This window comes from Gymnoscopelus braueri, assembly GCF_963280865.1.
Source record: "Gymnoscopelus braueri genome assembly, chromosome: 11".
NCBI lineage: Eukaryota > Metazoa > Chordata > Actinopteri > Myctophiformes > Myctophidae > Gymnoscopelus > Gymnoscopelus braueri.
Window position 1 is genome coordinate 46,501,551 of NC_137613.1, and position 20,491 is coordinate 46,522,041.

Below are 20,491 nucleotides of genomic sequence, written 5' to 3' on the forward strand. Positions count from 1 at the left end.
AGCGTTAGAAAGAGTTCTCCTTAAAGCTATGTTACTTTCCCGCAAACCCGTTGTAGAGCAGGCTGCGCAGCCTCTCGTCTGTAGTAAAAATAAAGAATACACTTTCGATACTCACCCAAAAAAATACGGTTTTAGTGTGCTGAAAGCCTACTTTCCTTAGTGGGAACACTCGGAGCCCCCCACCGCACGTTTAAAATACACGTTTTGACCAAAATGTAAAATAATCCACCGGAAAGGAAAACAAACAAATCATGGTCAATGGCATTCTTCTATTAACCAGATCTGTAGGGGGCGCAGTGGAGCAACTAAAATTTTTTTTTCCTGCCGGTGAAATGTTATTTCTTCTGGCCAAAAAGTGTGTTTTAGACGGGAGGTGGGGGGCTGCGAGTGTTCCCACTAAGGAAAGCAGGGTTTCAACATCTTAAACCCGTCTTTGTTTTGGTGAGTAGCGAAAGTGTATTTTTTTATTTAAAGTCACTAGAAGGACGAGAGGCTGCGCAGCTACCACGGGTGTGCGGGCAGCGGCTCGAAAGTACCATAGCGTTAAATAAGGAGAACTCCTTCTAACGCTATGGACCAAAGCTACCCCCACCCCCCCCCCCCCCCCACACACACACACACACACACACACACACACACACACACACACACACACACACACACACACACACACACACACACACACACACACACACACACACACACACACACACACACACACACACACACGCACGCACACACGCCGGGGTAGTGCTGACTCAGTGCCTTCTTACCATCAGCAGTCCTTTCGCCTCCAGACACGCACAGGACAAGAGCCTCCACACGCAGCAGACGCACCCATCACAATCTCTTCTGCTTCCACCAACCTCTCTCTCTCTCTCCACCTAGAAACCCAACCAACCAACCGCCATGGCTAAGACCGCGATCGGTAAGCTTTATTATCATTTTTGTATTGATCTTATAGTTTTAGCGAGGTTATAATACTATTAGAATGTTGTTAGGCTATTTATTATAACCGCCGGCTAGAGCTCTCTCCTTCACCAGCCCCTGCGTTAAACGCAGGGGCTGGTGCTGAGGAGAGAGCTCTTAAGCCGGCGACACCCATTATTATAGCACAAAAGGATGCTTTGCTATTGTTATTTATTATAACCGCCGGCTATAAGAGCTCTCTCCTCAGCACCAGTCCCTGCGTTTAACGCAGGGGCTGGTGCTGAGGAGAGAGCTCTTAAGCCGGCGACACCCATTATTCTAGCACAAAAGGATGCTCAGCAGCATTGATTGTCGCGGGGGAGGCTGGGGAGCGGTCGGTCCAACTCCCTACTCTCTTCTTGCAAGTCATGCAAGAAATAATAGTAAAAATAAATAAATTAAAACATAGCGTTTTTTATAAGTCTATACATTGCCATCAAGCCGGCGTGCAATTTGTCACAGTTTTACCTTATTATTCCTGCACCCAAAGAAACCGTTGCTGATAGTGTGTGTGTGTGTGTGTGTGTGTGTGTGTGTGTGTGTGTGTGTGTGTGTGTGTGTGTGTGTGTGTGTGTGTGTGGGCTTACACTTTATGATTCAATTTCTGCTGCCCCCCCCCCCACCCCACCCCACCCCCCCAATTCCTGACGCATATTATTTTCAATTTGATTCAAAACAAAGCAAACAAACATGTTTGAATTGTATAGCCTATACGTGTTAATATGACTACTCGCCTACCACCCACCACCCCCCCCCCCCTGTGTATTTTTTGTCGCTTGCCGCACCTGCCGTTGTGCCATCCTGCATGTCACACACAGCCGCGGCAGCATAATGCAGAGCCTGGCGACCCCACCCTAGACTATAGAGCTCCCCGGCCCCTTCAGACACAAACCGGCCTCTCGCCTATCATGAGGGGTGGCAATTAATTCCTTTTGGCCGTGACAAAGCCCTTATGTCGGGAATTTTAGGCCACCCTTTTTTGTAATAATGACTGCTGCCGAGCAGTTTTCCAATGACTTCTAACAGATCTCACGGATGGGAGAAAATTCATCTTGATCCAAGAATTGTATTTTCTTTTTTTTTATAGCGAAGAGAGATTTATGACTGGCAATGAAAGAGCAACGACTGTGTGCGTTTTGCTCCGATAGGCTGCTATGATTGTGATTTATTCGGCTTGATCATATCTTATTGGGCCTACAAATGAATTGGACACTTTATTATTATGACTGTGCTTATGTGAAGAAATTATATTGGATAACATTATTTTCATTTTTTATGACAGATGACAGGCCTGTGTCACCTTTGGAATTTCAGCATTAACCATTTTAGCCCTATTTTATATGTAGGCTACAACAAAAATAGCCTATCTACAATATAGTGAGCTTGTAGATCTGCTTTTTTTTTTTTTTAATGAGTTTGATTTCTTAAACAGACCTCTGTTGCTGAACCAGGCCCCAAGGAAGGAATGAAAGATTCTGGTTTAGAGCAGTGGTTCCCAAACATTTTAATGTCAAGGACCCCCAAATCGATTGTGTTTTGTATTTGGCCGCGGACTGCTATCTGATATCCGATCTACAAGCTCACAAGATGAGCTATTTTGGAATAGCCTATAAGTATAAAACAGGGTTCTAGTGGTTAAACACGATTTGTATGCTGTATTATTAACACATTCTGCTGGGATGGGAACCCCCAGGGGAAACCCCCTCAAGGACTCCTAGGGGGTCCCTAGGGGGTCTCACTTTGAGAACCACTGGCATAGAAAGCCCAGTGTTCACGTCACAGATCTGAACCTGTGTGGTGGTCTGCGGGAGGGGGGGGGGGGGGCAGGGGGATGGTGGTGGGACGGGGGGAACGGGACGGGGGGGTATTGCTTATCTTTCAGTTGACTAGAGTGCTGATGAATGGTAGGCTTGTGCAGTCTGACAGACAGACAGACAGACAAACAGACAGCCATGGGCGGCTACATAATAGCGCCTGACCGGTGCTACTGGGAGGCGGGGCGGCTCATCCCTGGATGTTATTATGACAGTGAGTTCCCAACCTTTTTTGGATCAGGGCCTGCACTTGAAAATCTCAAAAGTGCAGGCGGCCCACCCCCACGTGACCACTTGACATGGGTGGGCCGCCGCCGCCCGCCTCGTGCATTTTCAGAGCGTTGTTTCTTTTTTAACGATCACTCAATCGATTGTGTTTCCGGCGTGGATCGATGGATACACGACCTATAGGTCTCTTTAAGTTGTTATTTACTGGTATCACAGGTTTTAGAGGAAATAATATGTAGGTCTTGACATTAGGGTGACATTTATTTTTTTAGTATTTTGTTTGCAATTCTTAAAAAATATTAATGTTACATTATCATTCAAATCTTAGTGTTTTGTCCATTATTTGGGGGCCCACTTGCAATACCCTCACGGCCCACCAGGTTGGTGCATCACTGTGCTGTGTTTTTGGTGTTGTTTTTTCATCATTGATCCTCATCGTCTCTGTCGGGTGGAAACCTGGAATATGTCCTAAACCGTTACTTTTCAGGATTCAAATGAAAAAATAGCGAAAATAGCAGATCGACAAGTTCAAAGCTGCAAGCTTGGAGCGGCAGGGCAGGGCTGCATAGGCCACAGGGCCCGACAGAGAAGGTACACAGTCATCAATCCATCCTCAGTGCCTGTTACGGTCAGTCAGCAGGCAGGCACCCAACAGGACCACGGCTATCCATGAGTCACATGAGTTGTATATTTCCATACCAGCATCAAAGCTGAGCCAGAAATTCAAATCCACAACAACAGTGTTTTGTATTTACTAATTGATATGTATTTGGCCGCGGACGCCCATCTGAAAATGTTTTGTGCCAGGGACCTCCAGAAGCAAAGATTTGAGTTCAAAATGTTCGCTTTAAATATATATTTATTTAAAGATTTGCACAGATTTTCAAGATTTTTCCCGCACTATGAGCTTGTATATCTGCTATTTTTGAATAGCCAAAGTATAAAAGCCATACAAAATATTGTGACACTATATTAATACATTTTGCTGGGGACCCCCGGTACAACCCCAAGGATCCCTGGGGGTCCCCAGACCCCATTTTGAGAACCAATGCGCCTCAAATGGAATCGCCTCGCTCGGCAAATAAATATGTCGACATCGACCTATACACATACATTTTCGATGATGGCATACTGAATGTGTTTTTCTTCTGGTAAAGTGGTGACTATGCCATTAGCTGTAGGTCGAGGCTGGAATTCTAAACTAATAGAAAAAGCAAAGCACAAACCCATGTAGGCTCTGTGGAGGCCCCAATAGATTCTCTCATACTTACTGTACAGTGCGGCACAGTCATAAGGCCATTAACTGAGTTCCATCTCCTGGGGCCCACAATTGATTCCTTTGCGTCAAGCAAGGCAATCTTTTAATAAAAGTGCACCCTCGGCAGAAATCCTAAAAAGTTACAGTTTTGGACGGAGACGATATCCAGTATTATGCCTAAATGTATGCTTCGTCACACGACTAAGTATAAATCGGGTCTCACTCGCAACTCATGACCAGTGTCACTATTAACATAATGAACGCAATGACATGCGCATAAATCTTGACCGTGTCATTCACTCCAGCAAGGTGTGGTCTTAACCCCCTTGACTGCACTGCAAAATTCATGGCCACTCACGGTCCTACAGACTAGAGTACCCCAATGATGGACATGATTAGGATGAGATACATGACTTATGGCACAATGTCATTTGTCTAGACTGATTATTTTCTATGCGTGGACAACTAAGAAATCATGGTGGCCTAGGTTGGAATATAATTGTTTTACATCCAGACCCCTTGAGATTGAGATTATGATCATTTTTACACAAGCAGTCTGAAATATGAAGCCAATACCTAAGTGACGTAAACAGGCCATTCTCTCCTAATGGCCAGCAGGGTAGCGCCTGCACTGGTTGCAAAAATAAGTCTGATTACAGAAGTTTATGAGAAAATTATCCTACTTCTCACTTGATTTATTACCTCAGTAAAACATTTTCCTAATGAGTTTATGTCCTCAATTGCTAGTTTATAGTCTTCTTCAATACACCATGATGTTTAATTTGTAAATTATAGTCCCATTTAGAGACAAATAACAGTGCAGCAGTGATACAAGTGTGAAATTTGGTACAAATCATCCTTGGTGGTCACTCTTCGATTTAAGAAACAGGGCCACTTGTAAATCAAATATGGCGGCCATTTATTTCAAGATGGCCGCCATAAATTAGACAGATTTTGCATTTCATGATATCTTTGCCTATACTTTTGTACTCAATCACACTCAATCACCAAATCACCAAATGGCACTCCCATAGTATGTTTCTGAACATTTCCAAACAGGAGTTAACATTTATAATCATCTAATTTAAAACTTTTAAAAAACACGCCGTAAAAAGCAGGGTATGCTTTGGGGCGTGGCTACGTTTTGATCGACATTTGACAAGTCACAACCACAGCGATCACTTTAGAGGCATAACAATGCGTGACCCCAGCTCCACCCTACTCTTCTAGCTGAAAAAAATATCCATGATGGTGACAGTCACATGACATTCCCAAGCTTGGGGCTTCAGAACAGGACTAACACAAACCAATAGGTGATGTCACAGTCATTTATGTCCATTATTTTGTACAGGCTTTTCGATCTCTCGCGTATAGCCAGACAATCAGAGATCTCCACCCTTTGACACACGTCTGGATCTAAATTCAATATATGGGCTTGAACTGTGGAGAAAACCATTCATTTAATGGTCAAGAGTTCTGATCGGCTGGCTGACTATGTGAGACTAATGGTTTTACACCATTACGACCGTAATGTTCTTGGACCCGATCATTAAAGTTTTTTTTATCTTTTGTTAAAATAAGTGTTAAATATAGCTCTATAATCTGACAGTACTCATTTGCTATAGAGTATTTGCTCAGTAACAGGAGTCTCCCTGTCACTCCAGCTCTTTAGTAAACATAAAATGCATTTTTTAAAATCAGGTTACCAATTTTACCCAATCAGGAGAGAGAACACACACACAGCATAGAGCATAGACAAATGCATTTGGAAGTGATGACACAAATAAATGAGCAGACACAATTGGAACTGGAACACTATCAAATTGAAGCTGATAAATGTACTCTCTCCTGATTGGCTGACATTGGCAACCCAATTGAGAATATATTTTCTGTTTATTAAAGAGCTGGAGAGACAAGGAGACTGAACAAACACTCTATAGTAATGATTACTATCAGAATATAGTGCTTTAACGTTAACAAAAAAACATTTTGTTTTAATAAAAAAATATCACTTACCCTACTGCGAAACACCCTTCGCTTTGCAAATTCAAATCCGTCACCCCCTCCCAGAATCCACCAGTAGTCTAACACCGGTCTTTTTGGAATACATATACAATAGAGCAGGGCGTGGTTTGGTTTGGGGGAAAGAAAATGTCTTCGGCACAAAAGAGTCGCATGGAACCGTTTTATCTGACCGTTAACAGCCCCCAGGATCCATAACCCACATTATCCCACTTCACAGCCAATCGGGCCTCAGCATTACCCTCGTAACGTTGCGATTATATTGTCGCCCAGTGGCCTGGCTTACAACAGACTTATCTGTTCTGTTCAGCTGCCACGGCCCACGCATACGTGAGCGTAGAGAGCCTAAGAGGGCTGTAAAAACACTGTGATCAATGGCAGCGGGTCTCTCGAAGTGTGGTTCCGGGGGACACTCAGGGGTCATTGTAGAAAATGTAACCAAATGGATCCGTAAAAAGGTAGGGGTTCTCAAACCTTTTAGTGTCAAGGACCCCCAAATTGATGTGTATTTTGCGTATTTCGCAAGAGAATTTGTGTTAAAAAAAAGAAGAAAATATTAAACATTTTCATGTAGCAAGAAATAGCAGATTTACAACGAAGTGACACGCTGTGAGAGTTGTCCACAGTATTAACACACTTTGCTGGGCACCCCCTGGAACCCCCCAAAGGACCCCTGGGGGTCCCTGGACCCCACTTTGGTTCCATTTGTACACTCTCAGAGTTAAGTTAACAGAGGAATTTACAGTGTAGATTGAGGTCCAATCGCTTTGATTTATGGAGCCACGGTTTGCCAGTCAGTCAGTAGTGTTGCCGGGCAGGTTTCCCAAAGCAATATATTATTCTATATGGTGATTTTAAACTTTTCAACCCCGATGCCCCAGCTCTAAAAGACAGAGACAAGAAAGAGAGAGAGAGAGAGAGAGAGAGAGAGAGAGAGAGAGAGAGAGAGAGAGAGAGAGAGAGAGAGAGAGAGAGAGAGAGAGAGAGAGAGAGAGAGAGAAGGTGGAATGGAGCAGCATGATGATTAGACTGCGGGTGGAGGGGGAGGACACCGGTGATGTGTGTGACAGCAAGTGCCAGTGTGCTGGGTGAAAGTGTCACACTCATAGTATGCACACACACACACACACACACACACACACACACACACACACACACACACACACACACACACACACACACACACACACACACACACACACACACACACACACACACACACACACACACACACACACACACACACACACACGGACGCACACACGGACGCACACACGAACACACACACGGATGGGATGCACACACACAGGAATGATGCTGAGCTGACAGTAGAGTAACTGGGTAACACAAGCATGGCTGCCTCCAACTCCCTCCAACCTATTTTTAAGGACTTTCGTGCTTGATGAGACGTTGAGGTTTCTGGCATACAGGAAATAAGACCATTAGGCCTATGTCGTGACAAAATGTGTTGGACTGGGTTTAAAACATGGCATCAGCACACAAACATCCTCAGTGTTCATTTGGGTGTAACAGTTAATCAAACTAATCACTTTAATCAATTCAAGTATTTAAAAATATATAATTGCAAATTGATTTTAATGGAAATAATCGATTTTGGGGCGAAACATTTACATCTCCGATTCAATATGATCTACAGGTGAAAATTGCTGATCTACAAGCTCACAACAAATTTACATTTCCAATTCAATATGATCTACAAGTTGCAGCCCTGAATGTTGCACTCTGGGAGAGTAAAAATGTTAGATCAACACTCTCCATTGGAGATTTTGCTGTGCGAGGCTGTGTGAGGCTACCATTCATCAGTATGCATCATTATACCCATTGGTAATGACTAATGGACCACTGAAGTGATTACTGAAGCTACATGCCTTTTTCTCTCTGCTCCAACACGCTGTGTCATTTAACACTGTCAGCACGGCAGAGAAGAGATTCCTTTGAATTGGGAGGAATTGCAGTCTGTTTCTTCATATCATAAACTAAAAAGGAAACAGGAGCTTTTGAATCTTTTGATTTGGTTCTAGAGATGTGACAAATGAGTCCATTAGTTTAATGGAAAAGCAGTGATGTCTTTAAAGAGAAGCATCAAAGAATCAGCTCAACTCTATGTTGCGGTGTAAAGAAGAAGGTGAAATTATTTGTCTTACATCATTGCAGTTTCAAGAAAGGTGGAAAGAGATAAATACACAGTGTGGCAGTATGAAATAATTACATAAGGTGCCTGGTTAAAAAAACAGTGGGATGAGGCAGTAAAAATTGCAGCTGATATAGCTGTAATAACGGACAGAAGAGGAGAGGAGAGGAGAGGAGAGGAGAGGAGAGGAGAAGAGAAGAGAAGAGAAGAGAAGAGAAGAGAAGAGAAGAGAAGAGAAGAGAAGAGAAGAGAAGAGAAGAGAAGAGAAGAGAAGAGAAGAGGAGAGGAGAGGAGAGGAGAGGAGAGGAGAGGAGAGGAGAGGAGAGGAGAGGAGATTTTAGGTCCTTTTGTCTCAAACTCTGTCTTGATTGAACATCGCTGAGTTTCAAAAACAATACATTAACCACCTATATGTCAAATATGGGCCGTAAATAACAAAAGAAATAGCAGACCTGCAAGCTCGTAGGCTATTTCATAGGCTATTTTGTTGAAAATGTCAAAAAGAAAACCTCCTCACCTATTTAAGGACATGCCCAAAATAGGGATGCCAGGTTAAAAGTCGTTAAGCCCATTTATTCTGATACAGTAATCATTTAGAAGATTGAGGGCTTCATCTTTCATGTCTTGTGCGTTAGCTCCGTCTGACCCGTGTTCTCTCGCTTGCTCTCTAATTATGCCAGACACTCCGAATGACCCTACCTGTCTCCTCCAAACAGCAAGCCATTAGCGGGTCAACAACGTTGGACTAAAACCTCGAACGCAGGAAACATGACAGCCACCAAAGGAGCGCCTCGCGGTCTCTCCTGACGCCCGCTCCGTAGGTACTTAACACAAATTACCTGCTCCGCTGAACCGCCAATTGCTCCACATCGCGTTGTCGTGCGCGGGGGGAGAAAATGTCCGCCTGCACTAATAGGCTCTATGCACAGCAGCCATATTGGGCCTCTTCCGTACTTCCTTCAGGTGTTACCAATGATTCTAATGAAGGTTCTGTTCCATTTAGTGCAGCACTGGTGGTTTAATTTCAAGGACCCCCATAACTCTGAGAGTGCACAAATGGAACCAAATGGACCCTTGTACCGTGTAGCAGAGTGTTTCCAGTGAGCCAACATGCACAATGTCAGCAAACTGACTCTGTTTGACCAGAATGGAAGAGAACCTTTATTAGTATCATTGGTAACACCTATGAAAGAAGTAAGGAAGGCCCATTTTCTTTCCAATATGGCTGCTGTGCATAGAGCCAATAGAGTACCCAAGTCCTGACGTCACTCCCACTACCACTGGGGCACAGAGTTATTTTTGTATTGGAATTCCATTGGCAAATCGTGTCGTTAATGTGTTTGGAGAAAAAAAAATCATACTCTTTGGATAAATTAGAACCTTTTCACCATCAGTTGATACTTCATGTCCATATGAATAAAATCTCTGGGTGATTTGTTTATTTTTGGAACACAGTTCTAAGATTTGGAAGATCGGAATTCCAAAAATAACAGACTTCGGTTCTCTATTACAAAACAGAACGCCTGGTCCGTTAGAGCTGAGGTTGGGGTGGTGGTTATAGACCTATCACAATATATCACCAGATCAAATTGGGTGGGTGGGTGGAGGGGTCGTTATTGGAATAGCCTTCACCCTCGCCTTCACACACATGTATTGCACTCCCAGGGGTGTCTGACTTCCTCTTCCTCCTACACACCCTCCCCACCCTTCTACCACTCGTCTTTTCTTTGTCCTCCACCTTCTCCACCTCTCCATCCTCCATCCTCCCATCTAGGGCTGGGCTGTTTAACCAAAAATATATCGAATCCGATAATACCGATAACCGACTTAATCTTGCTCATGGATGTAGGTTAATCGAATAACTGAGAAGTCGATTTTTGTTTATATAATTTATATAAATGTCTCATTGTATTGCATTGTACTATATAGTTCATTGGACAATAATAGATCATTAGCCGCAAGCGTTACAAACGTTTGAAATAAACGTGTTGTTGATTTGAAGGCATATGGCCCAGCCCTACTCTCATCCTCTCATCCTCCCATCCTTTTCATCTAAATTTCATTTATCTTGGTTTCGTCTCATCCTCTCCTCCTCGCTCCACTCCCCTCCCTCTCCATACACACCCTCCCGGCTCTCCTTTTATCCAAAATCTCTCTACAACCCCCGCTGTGCTCTCTATCTCTGTCTCTCTGTCTCTGTCTCTGTCTCTGTCTCTGTCTCTCTCTCTCTCTCTCTCTCTCTCTCTCTCTCTCTCTCTCTCTCTCTCTCTCTCTCTCTCTCTCCTCTGGGGAAGGGGGTTAACAAGGCCATTGGAGAGTTGGTGAGAGCTGTAGAGACTTGATCACATTACTTTGGCGTCTGCCGGTCTGCGGGGCTGCAGAGCCCAAGAGAAAGAGAGAGAGAGAGAGAGAGAGAGAGAGAGAGAGAGAGAGAGAGAGAGAGAGAGAGAGAGAGAGAGAATGACGGCTGTTTTGCACTCGTATAAAGTCTGTCGACTGTGTCGACCGAGAAAGACGTTGCATTTTCAGCTGAAAGAGCGTCAGCGCTCTTTTCCGCTTGAACAATATGTCCTTTTTCATGGCTGACACAGATATAGCTTGTAGACGGGCTATTTGTGCCAAAGGCATTTGGTGTAGAGGGAAAACAGGAGGGGGCCTAGTTTAGACCTCTGAGGGGCAGTGATTCGAGACTATTTCAAGCGGGCCCCCAAAATCATAGGCAAAACACTAAGGTTTTAATGACGATATAACATTAATATTGTCTCTGTCGGGTGGAAACCGCATACGTCCAAAACTGTGACTTTTCAGGATTCAAATAAAGAAGCAAAAGTAGCAGATCTACAAGCTCAAAGCGCGTGGCTTCACGCCTTGGTTCGAGCTTGTATCTGAGTCAACTTTTGATGCTTTTGTGTGACGCTGTAGTATGATCAAAAATGTTAAAAAATATATTAAATTAAAATCCAAAATTGTGTTGTCACTGTGATACCGATAAAATAGGAAAGTCTACTTATATCCTGGTTCTGTTGATCCAAGCCAGAGCACCATCGATGTGCACTACCGCATGTGTTTACTGCAAGTCTGATTCGATTTGATCGCTCTGACACGCAATGATCCGCCGGCGCCGTAACTGGTCAGATGAGTGGAACCGCGAACGCTTTCGACATTTTCAAGTGTGGCCCCTGAGCCAGAAAAAGGCTGGGATACGGCTGCCATAGGGTTCAAGTGGTTAATCTCACGCTCTTAGTTACACCACGGAGCATCTCTTTTTACAGTAAAAAATCTCACATTCTGCTTTGTTGCTGATTCCGTCAAACATGAATCGATGTGACACACTCGGGGTGGCCTGCAGGCCTCTCTGTCTCGCACACACCAGCGTGATGGATTGTGTTGTGCTGTACTACGGCACTTGGCATCACAAACATCCCTCTATGGGCTCCGGCGTTTCCACGCGGCGCAGCAGCTGAGGCCGCGGGCAAAGGCACGGATAGTGTGCCAAATCTGCAGCACGCTGCGGATATTCTAGCCTCTCTCTCTCTCTCCCTCTCTCTCTCTCTCTCTCTCTCTGCAGGGAAAAATATTGTACTCTACACTCAAATTACACTGGAGTGAGTGCCAGAGATACACAGAGATAAGAAAAAAAAAATAATAATCAAGGTTAGACAAGGTTGGTTGTTCTCTTTCAGTTTCTCCCCCCCTTATGTGTGCCCTTCGGTGTACCTTTGTACCACGTTTTTCTGTTGGTACTAGTGCAGATTGGCGACAGCAGATAGGCCATGGCCCATTCGCCATGCCAGCTTTACTTTGCCGATATTCCTTTTTCGGCTTATGGATGCACTGAGGGAGGGAAAGACATATTACTGTGTTATGGTGATAAGCTCGCAAGGCCCTTGTGCTCACCGCACTGTGAAAAAGCAATTTCCGCTGCCCATTCACGGACAAAGGAGATAATACATTCATAACTTGTAGCTAAATGGGCGTCTAGCTAATGATTAAACCATGTTCAACCTGGCGTCCCTATTTTGGGGCATGTCATAATAGGGCGAAAATGGTCGAAGATTTTCTAAAACGTTGCTCCGCGATGCATTGTAAGCTTGTGGATCTGCTATTTTTGCATTTTGTCGCACGGCAAAGTAACAGGGCTCAAGTGGTTAGGCCTATAGCTTCTTCCAGATTCTTTCAGATTACCTTTTTAGTCTTCCTTCCTTTCTTTCGTTCTTTCTTTCTTTCTTTCTCTCGCTTTTATGAACTATAATAAGGCTGTGGCTATACCTTCCCCTAAAACCAACCAAATCTGAGAATGTGTTTTATTTTTGTTACCAGTCAAATGGCCGGGAGGCAGGGGTGCATGTCTGGCCTGCGTAAATAAATAATGGGCTGAGATGAAATGCATAGCTAACGATGCGTGGGGAATGCTGTTGGTGGCTGAGACAGACATGCTGCTGGGTGAAATTAGGCCACAAGACACCGTAGACCATTATTCTTTCTTTCCTTTCCTTGCCACACCATGACGAACACAACGCCTTACCAAATGACTACAGATCCCAGGGGGCTTCAGTCCCCTCCCAGACTCCCTTTGATGTGCGTTCGCTGAATATGTATTTGTCCTAAACATCAGAAGGTGCCATTTGCAACGAGGACCTCCTGTGGAGAGGAAACTGGGTTAATGATGTTTGGCATGTCTTCGCATGTGTGTGTGTGTGTGTGTGTGTGTGTGTGTGTGTGTGTGTGTGTGTGTGTGTGTGTGTGTGTGTGTGTGTGTGTGTGTGTGTGTGTGTGTGTGTGTGTGTGTGTGTGTGTGTGTGTGTGTGTGTGTGTGCGTGTGTGTGTGTGGTGTGTGTCTTTGTATTTAGCTAATCCAATATGAACATAATTATATGTCTATGAACATGTGTACATGCATGCACGTTTACACACTACAGACACGCGCACACACACACACACACACACACACACACACACACACACACACACACACACACACACACACACACACACACACACACACACACACACACACACACACACACACACACACACACGCACGCACACACCGTTCAAACCAGTCAGTGTCCGCCAGAGAAGGTTAATCAATGGCAGCAATGTGCTGATTAGATCCACTTCAAGTCATAATTTGAAGAAGGTCAAAATGTGACATATAACTCCTCCAGCAGTGGGCCAAGCAACACAGCATGACTAATACATCTCTGGTTCACAGTAAATTATACCCAAATGATAAATGTACTGTCATATACAGTGTGAGGACCATTATCAGTGATGGATACTATTCCATGACCTACTTTTTCATGGTCTTGATTAGACGCCAGGAAAAAGATGGGTTAGAATGGCTACAGTATGTGAAATGTATTCTTATTAATATCATAAAAATGAATATAACCATGTTTGTTTTGAGCTAACCCAATGTGAACTTAATTTTGTGTCTATGAATGCGTGTGTGTATTTCACACAAACACACGCACGCACACACTCATTACTATTGCTTCCATTTTGTCGCCCACAGCTTACAAAGAGAAGATGAAGGAGATTTCGGTCCTGTCTCTCATCTGCTCCTGTCTCTACCCCGAGACCCGCAAGAACATCATGGAAGAGTTTGAAGGTAAATATTTTTTATCAACTGCTTTCAACAAACCACTGGAATGATAAAGCAATTTGTGGTATCTGGACCACACTTTGAGACCAGCTGGTGTAGCAGATTCTTTCCAGAGCGCCAACGTGCACAGACTTAATTAGTATAATTGGTCATACCTGTGAAGGAAGTAAGGAAGAGGCCCAATTTCTTTTCAATATGGCTGATGTGCATAGAGCCTGTTGCCAGTACAACCCAGGCCCAAGCAAGGCTCTGAAATCCCTACGCTACACAGCAGACAAGTCTGTTCTGTTTAATAAACCAATATCTCAACCAATCAGGAGAGAGAATCCATTTACCAGCTTCAATTTGATAGTGTTCCACGCAGTTCCAATTTTGTCTGCTATGTTTTGTTTTCATGTCATCACTTCCAAATGAGCTTATCCTGTATGAATTATTTCTCCTGATTGGATGAAATTTGTGTCCTGACCTGAAAATATATTTTCTGCTTATCAGGCCTGGCATTTCATCATTTTAGGGACAAGGGCGTTGTACTTTTCTTGAGGTCACAAAGGCCAAATACCAGGGCAGGAAGGCCATCGAATGAAATAATGAATTTAATTGCATTCATAATCTCTTCAATAGATTGTATAACTATCAGTGAAATAAATAAAGAAATGGCTATTGATTATCTGACTTCAGTTCATCTATGAAGTTAATATTATGTTTGACATATTAAATGAGTGGATAATTAATGAAATAACACAATTTAAATAAATTAATGGGGGGCTACTAAAAGGCATAATAATAAAAAAATATATACAATTTATCTAGTAATTATTCAGTCTGATTAAAGGTCAGGCAGAAATCTTCTTAATGCCTATTCTCCTGTTGTACCTCGCTTAAACTTAACTCTTTCTTCCTTCCTTCCTTCCTTCCTTCCTTCCTTCCTTCCTTCCTTCCTTCCTTTCTTTCTTTCTTTCTTTCTTTCTTTCTTCTTTCTTTCTTTCTTTCACGCACGCTAGCAGTAGCAGACATGGACATCAAGCCCATCAACAAGCGAGCTTCGGGCCAGGCGTTCGAGGTGATCCTGAAGCCACCGTCTCCGGTGTCGGACGCGGCTCACTGCGTCACCAGTCCACCCAAGAAGGACATCTCACTGGAGGACATCCAGAAGAAGCTGGAGGCTGCAGAGGACCGCCGGAGAGTAAGGCTGTTGGTCCTCCAAGGCTTACAAGCCTTACTGCTAGCTTTGACCTTGTCCAACATGTGAAGGGTAGCACCCACAATTGTGGATAGACGCTAGACTTTTATTATTATTTTAGTAAAAGTAACAATACCACAATGTAGAAATACTCTGTTACAAGTAAAAGGCCTGGATTCAAAATCTTACTTGAATAAAAGCACAAAAGTACTGAAATTGGCAACAAAATATACTTTAAAAGTACCAAAGTAAAAGTGCTCAAATTCTTCAAAATCTTTCAAGAATTGCAGATCTACAAGCTCACAATGTGTCGCAATTCGAACAGACAAAGTATAAAACAGGGTGTGCAGTAAGTGTTTAATGTAATGGAGAGGCATCCTACTAAAAGTAGCCTAGTCTGTGACCTGAGAATTGCAAGCGATAAAAATAAAGTGTCTGTCCTTGTCCTTTTGGAGTGCGCACAATTGACCAAGCATTTTAATTGACAGACTTGAAAAATGAGTAGGTCACTCTGGTAGAGTGAATATCTAGATGGAAGACAGTTCTCTGTCTCCCTAGGTGGCCATGTATCGAAAAACTTTGAGAAGGAATATGGCATTCCCCACGGAAGCATTTCTAAAATGCGAGAGGAATTATTCTCCCAAACTCAGGAACAATATAGAGTAGAATAAACGCAGGAGAATACTGAGGACATAACTAGAAAAGAACACCATAACAAGATTTTAGAACTGACAGGGAATACAAGGAACTGAGGGATTACAGTACACACAGGGATAACAAGACACAGGTTAACACTACTGACATTCAACACACAGATAAGCTAGAGGACTAACAGGACACAGGTGGAGATAACTAATAATCACAGTGAGGTGAGACCATAGACATATAAAGGTAGACGCCTCCTCTGGCTCTGAAGCGTCTGTATGGCGGACGCGCTTCCGCTTCCGGGGGGCAGCTGGAAATTTCCGAGTGCGTCACAGAAGGGGGGGTTCAGTAGGCCAATCAGAGGCAGGTGGGGGCGGGACAACTAGATTCTGACAAGTCCTGGAAAAGACGCGCTGTGGTTGGCCAGTAGTCAACACGCTGTGATTGGCCAGTGCCCGTTCCCCCCGGAAATATGGCGGCCACCATACCAAACAGGTCGCTCCAACGAACTGCAGAGGCCAATGAGGTATCTAGGTTTCTATATCTATGGGTGAGACAATACAAGGACGACAGGAAATACTAGAATGTTACTACAAAATAAAAGTACACACAAGACAGGACATGACTCTCTCTGTCTCTGTCTCTTTCCGACTCTTTCTCTCTCTCTGTCTCACCCCCCCTCCTCTTCCTCCTCCCCCTGCAGTCCCAGGAGGCGCAGGTGCTGCGCGCGCTGGCGGAGAAACGTGACCACGAGCGCGACGTGCTGCTGAAAGCCATGGAGGAGAACAGCAACTTCAGCCGCATGGCCGAGGAGAAGCTCCTCATGAAGATGGAGCAGATCCAGGAGAACCGACAGGCCTACCTGGCCAACATCATGGAACGCCTGCAGGAGAGGGTGAGGAGGAGGAGGGAAGAGGAGGGGCACGAAGGGGAGGAGGATGGAGCTGGGGAGAGGAGACAGAAGAATAGAAGTTTAAGTCTGGGTGAAATGGGATTTTCTGTCATTTTATTCTTAAGTTTCAGTTTGAAACGGTAGCGTGTATGTTTCTGAACCAATCAGAATGTCCCATCCCCTTGAGCAATGGGAAGACATTAGCCAGAGTATGCTATGTTTGTAGCCTGCAATTCCCTGCATCTCACACAGCCCTTGGGAGAAAGAGAGGGGCAGTGTTTATGTTACTACGCTGCTTATATCTCACCTCCAATGTTTTCAGATACATATTTTAATGTACTGTTTGAGTTTAAAACGAGTAATGCACCGTCTGGCCGTCATCTTGAGTTGGATAAAGAACGTAGCAGCCCAAATTTGTCTCCCTAATTAAAATCAGGTGCGAGGGACTCTAGGAAACACTAGGAAAGGAAAGGAAAAGGAAAAGGAAATGAAAGGAAAGGAAAGGGGAATAGAGGAGAGGGTGAGGAGTGGAAATGGAGAGGAGAGGAGAGGTATAAGAGCAGTAGCAGAAGGTTACTTTAAGTACAAGTGATAAAACCCCTAACCTGTGTGTGTGTGTGTGTGTGTGTGTGTGTGTGTGTGTGTGTGTGTGTGTGTGTGTGTGTGGCTGTGTGTGTGTGTGTACGCGCGTGCGTGTGTGTGTGTCTTCCCAGGAGAGGCATGCACAGGAGGTGCGCCGGAACAAGGAGTTGAGAGAAGAGGTGACAGCGTGAAGCGCCACCCGGGGGCCCGGTTTTACCCCCCTCTCCTTACCCCACCCCCCACCACCACCTCCAAGATGACAACACCTCCTGCTCCCCACCCCACCCTCCCCCACCCGCTCCATACCCACCCCCGCACCCCCCATACTACTACCACCACCACCAAACCAACACAACAACAACAACACCGGACGTCAACGTGGGGTAGCATCCAATGCTACCCCGATAGCATTAGCAACAAGAAAGAAACAGGGGGGGAAGGGGTTAAAACATAATGCAAAAATAATAATAATGAGAAAAAAAATGTATGTGTCCTTAAAAACAAAGAATGTTTTGCTCTCTTTTAAACGTTGAGGATAAAAGCTGAATTGGCGACAGTGGGTATCGTTTTGATCTTCTTTCTTCCTTTGTAAATACTTCTTTTTTTTGTTATACAGTAACGACACAAAGCAGCAGAAAGTATTGATTGCCGTGTGCCATTTTTGATATGTTAGTTTTCTTCACCCTATGCATATATACAGTATATATATATATGGATGTGATTTGCTTTCTGGTTTACTGGTCTCATTTCCAAACCGAGGAATTGTTTTTGTTTTTTTGGAAAGTCTCTCTCGTGTATATGGTAACAAGCTTTGGTGTTTGTCGTGAGTTTGCAGGCTAGGCTATAGCTGACGTTTTCGCTCTGTCCGGTCGTGTCCCGGCCCGGCCCTTTTTTCTGTTCCATGTACCCGCTTTTTAGTCCCTTCCTCAAAGTGTGCACTTGCGCACTCCAACCCTTTAGGCGTGGGAGAAGTCTCACGTCAGAGGGCGATGTCACGCGACTTTATGTGGCTGTAATAATCTGTTAAGGGAAGAGTTCACAAGTGAACACTTTAGTGGGCTTGAAGGAAGGGCCGCGCGTACGCGAACCTACGCATCTGTTTCATTGTCGGTGTGGAGAATGCAAGCTGTCACTGCACATCCACTCCTGGGTGGCCCGTGATAGGGGGCGCCACAGGGGGATATTATAGCATTTATTGAGCCCATTCTTTTCTGTCATCTCTCTTTCTCTCCCCACCTTCTACCCCTCTTCATCCCTCCCTCCCCTCTCTCATTTATCACCACACACATGCTAGCGTACACACTCGCGCCCGTAACGTTCGAGTGGATGAGAATTTAGCCGATCGCAACGGACGGCTGAATGGAACTCGCTGAATCCCTTCCATCTGGCGTGTTGTAAAGACCTTCTGCCATCTTTGGCCAATGGCAGAGGATCCTTGGACCCAAATACATTTGTAATATCAGTATACTGTACATCAGCGGTTAGGTGAGGGGCATATTACGCTGCAGATACCGTACAGGCTTTGAGTGTAGATGAGAAACAGACCGCAAGATCAGAGCATTCTGGCCACGTTGAGTCAACCGCTAGTCCGGAGAAGTTGGCAACTATACTTCCAGAACTTCCAGAACTAGAATATCACTCAGCACCCATATTAGCTCGCGTGAAGCTCTCGTTCCTGCAATGTTGTGGCAATGAGACCGAAGCCAAAAAGACCAGAGGTTCTGACCTCGCCATGCGCTATAACAATCTTTAGCCAGTATTTGTCTTGTAGACGTCAACCCTTAACCCTACGACCCCTAGCGTTCCCATTTTGAACAAACATTCAGCGAAAATTGCAGCTCTACAAGCTACAAGTTGTGAGTTTGCAGTATAGATTGTCTATAGAACGTAGATAGGCTGTTTTCAGCGAAGAGATTTGGTGTAGAGGTACACAACTCGGGTATAGACCCCTGGGGACTCCGGTCAATGAAGTATAGGGTTTTAAGTGATTGACTGCGGAACACAGACGAATGCCATTTCAAGGGCAGCGCCTCGACTCATTAGAATAAAATTGAAGCCATAAAAAGTATCGCTGAGACAATGGTACATGGACAACGATATTGGCCATATGTAAAGCCTAATTTATGCTCCGTTGTGCACAGAGAACGGCCGAGAACTGCAGATCTACAAGGTTGTCCGTTCTCGGCGAGCGACACTGTCGCGCGACGAAGTATGAATCGGGCTTAAGAGTGCATGCTCGTGTATTCAGATATCCAAGGGGGTTCTGGCACCTCGGGAGCTAGAGTTTGAACCCTGTTGCTCATATACAGCAAAACTACAAATGTGTGTGTGTGTTTCTTTCAGGAAGGTTGAATAGATAGTCTTTGTGCTACAGTATGTGATCTGTCTCCACTCCAGTAATCTATAAACCACTTTAAGTACAGTATGTAAGAACTGACTTATCTGTCGCACAGTGATGACCTCAGAGTCCTGTGCCGAATCCACTCCACCTGCCCCTCTATCTCTCTCTCTCTCTCTCTCTCTCTCTCTCTCTCTCTCTCTCTCTCTCTTCTCTCTCTCCTCTTCCCATCTGTGTGTTGCCCATCCCCCCAACTTTCCCTCCACATATATCTGTAAGCAATCAGTGGTTAATAAAGATTTGGGGTTCAGTGAATGAAATGGTCTCTGGCAGTTGTTTCTGTTTTTGCAAACTTTGGAAGCCAATGTTAGCCAATCAGGATGGAATATGAAAAATCAGACAGATCCAACTTGATCACATGACTATAGAGATACTGTGTACCAATTTGCGTGATTTTCTGACAAGGAGTAATATAAAGGAAATGTTTTACAAAAGTCGGCCTCCTGGTGGCACTAGAAAAGGCATGTGAAAAAAATTATTCCTTGGCATCTAGGGAGTGTGTGTGCAAAGTTTCACGCGGATCGATGCAGTTATAGGTAAAAACTCGAATCGGCCTGTTATAGGGCCACGATGAGGCTGATTTGAAAAAAATCAAGTGGTATTTCGTCCTCGGCCTAGTGGAAATGTGCGTGCACAATTGCACGGAAATCACACGCTGTTTTCATGATTTGAGGCATTTTGTTCAAAACGGACCAATCCTGAAAACTTTGGAAGCCAATCTTAGCCAATCAGGATGGAATATG

At 44.4% G+C, this 20,491-nt stretch overlaps 1 protein-coding gene across 1 annotated transcript; it reads left to right on the forward strand.

Moving 5' to 3' along the window:
* Positions 1-795: 795 nt before the first annotated feature.
* stmn2b (stathmin 2b) lies at positions 796-19,959 on the forward strand. The gene is made up of 5 exons (XM_080442042.1): positions 796-928; positions 13,962-14,057; positions 15,053-15,234; positions 16,580-16,771; positions 17,482-19,959. The coding sequence occupies exons 1-5, from the start codon at positions 910-912 to the stop codon at positions 17,539-17,541; spliced, it is 549 nt and encodes a 182-aa protein (XP_080298168.1). The 5' UTR covers positions 796-909; the 3' UTR covers positions 17,542-19,959.
* Positions 19,960-20,491: the final 532 nt, after the last annotated feature.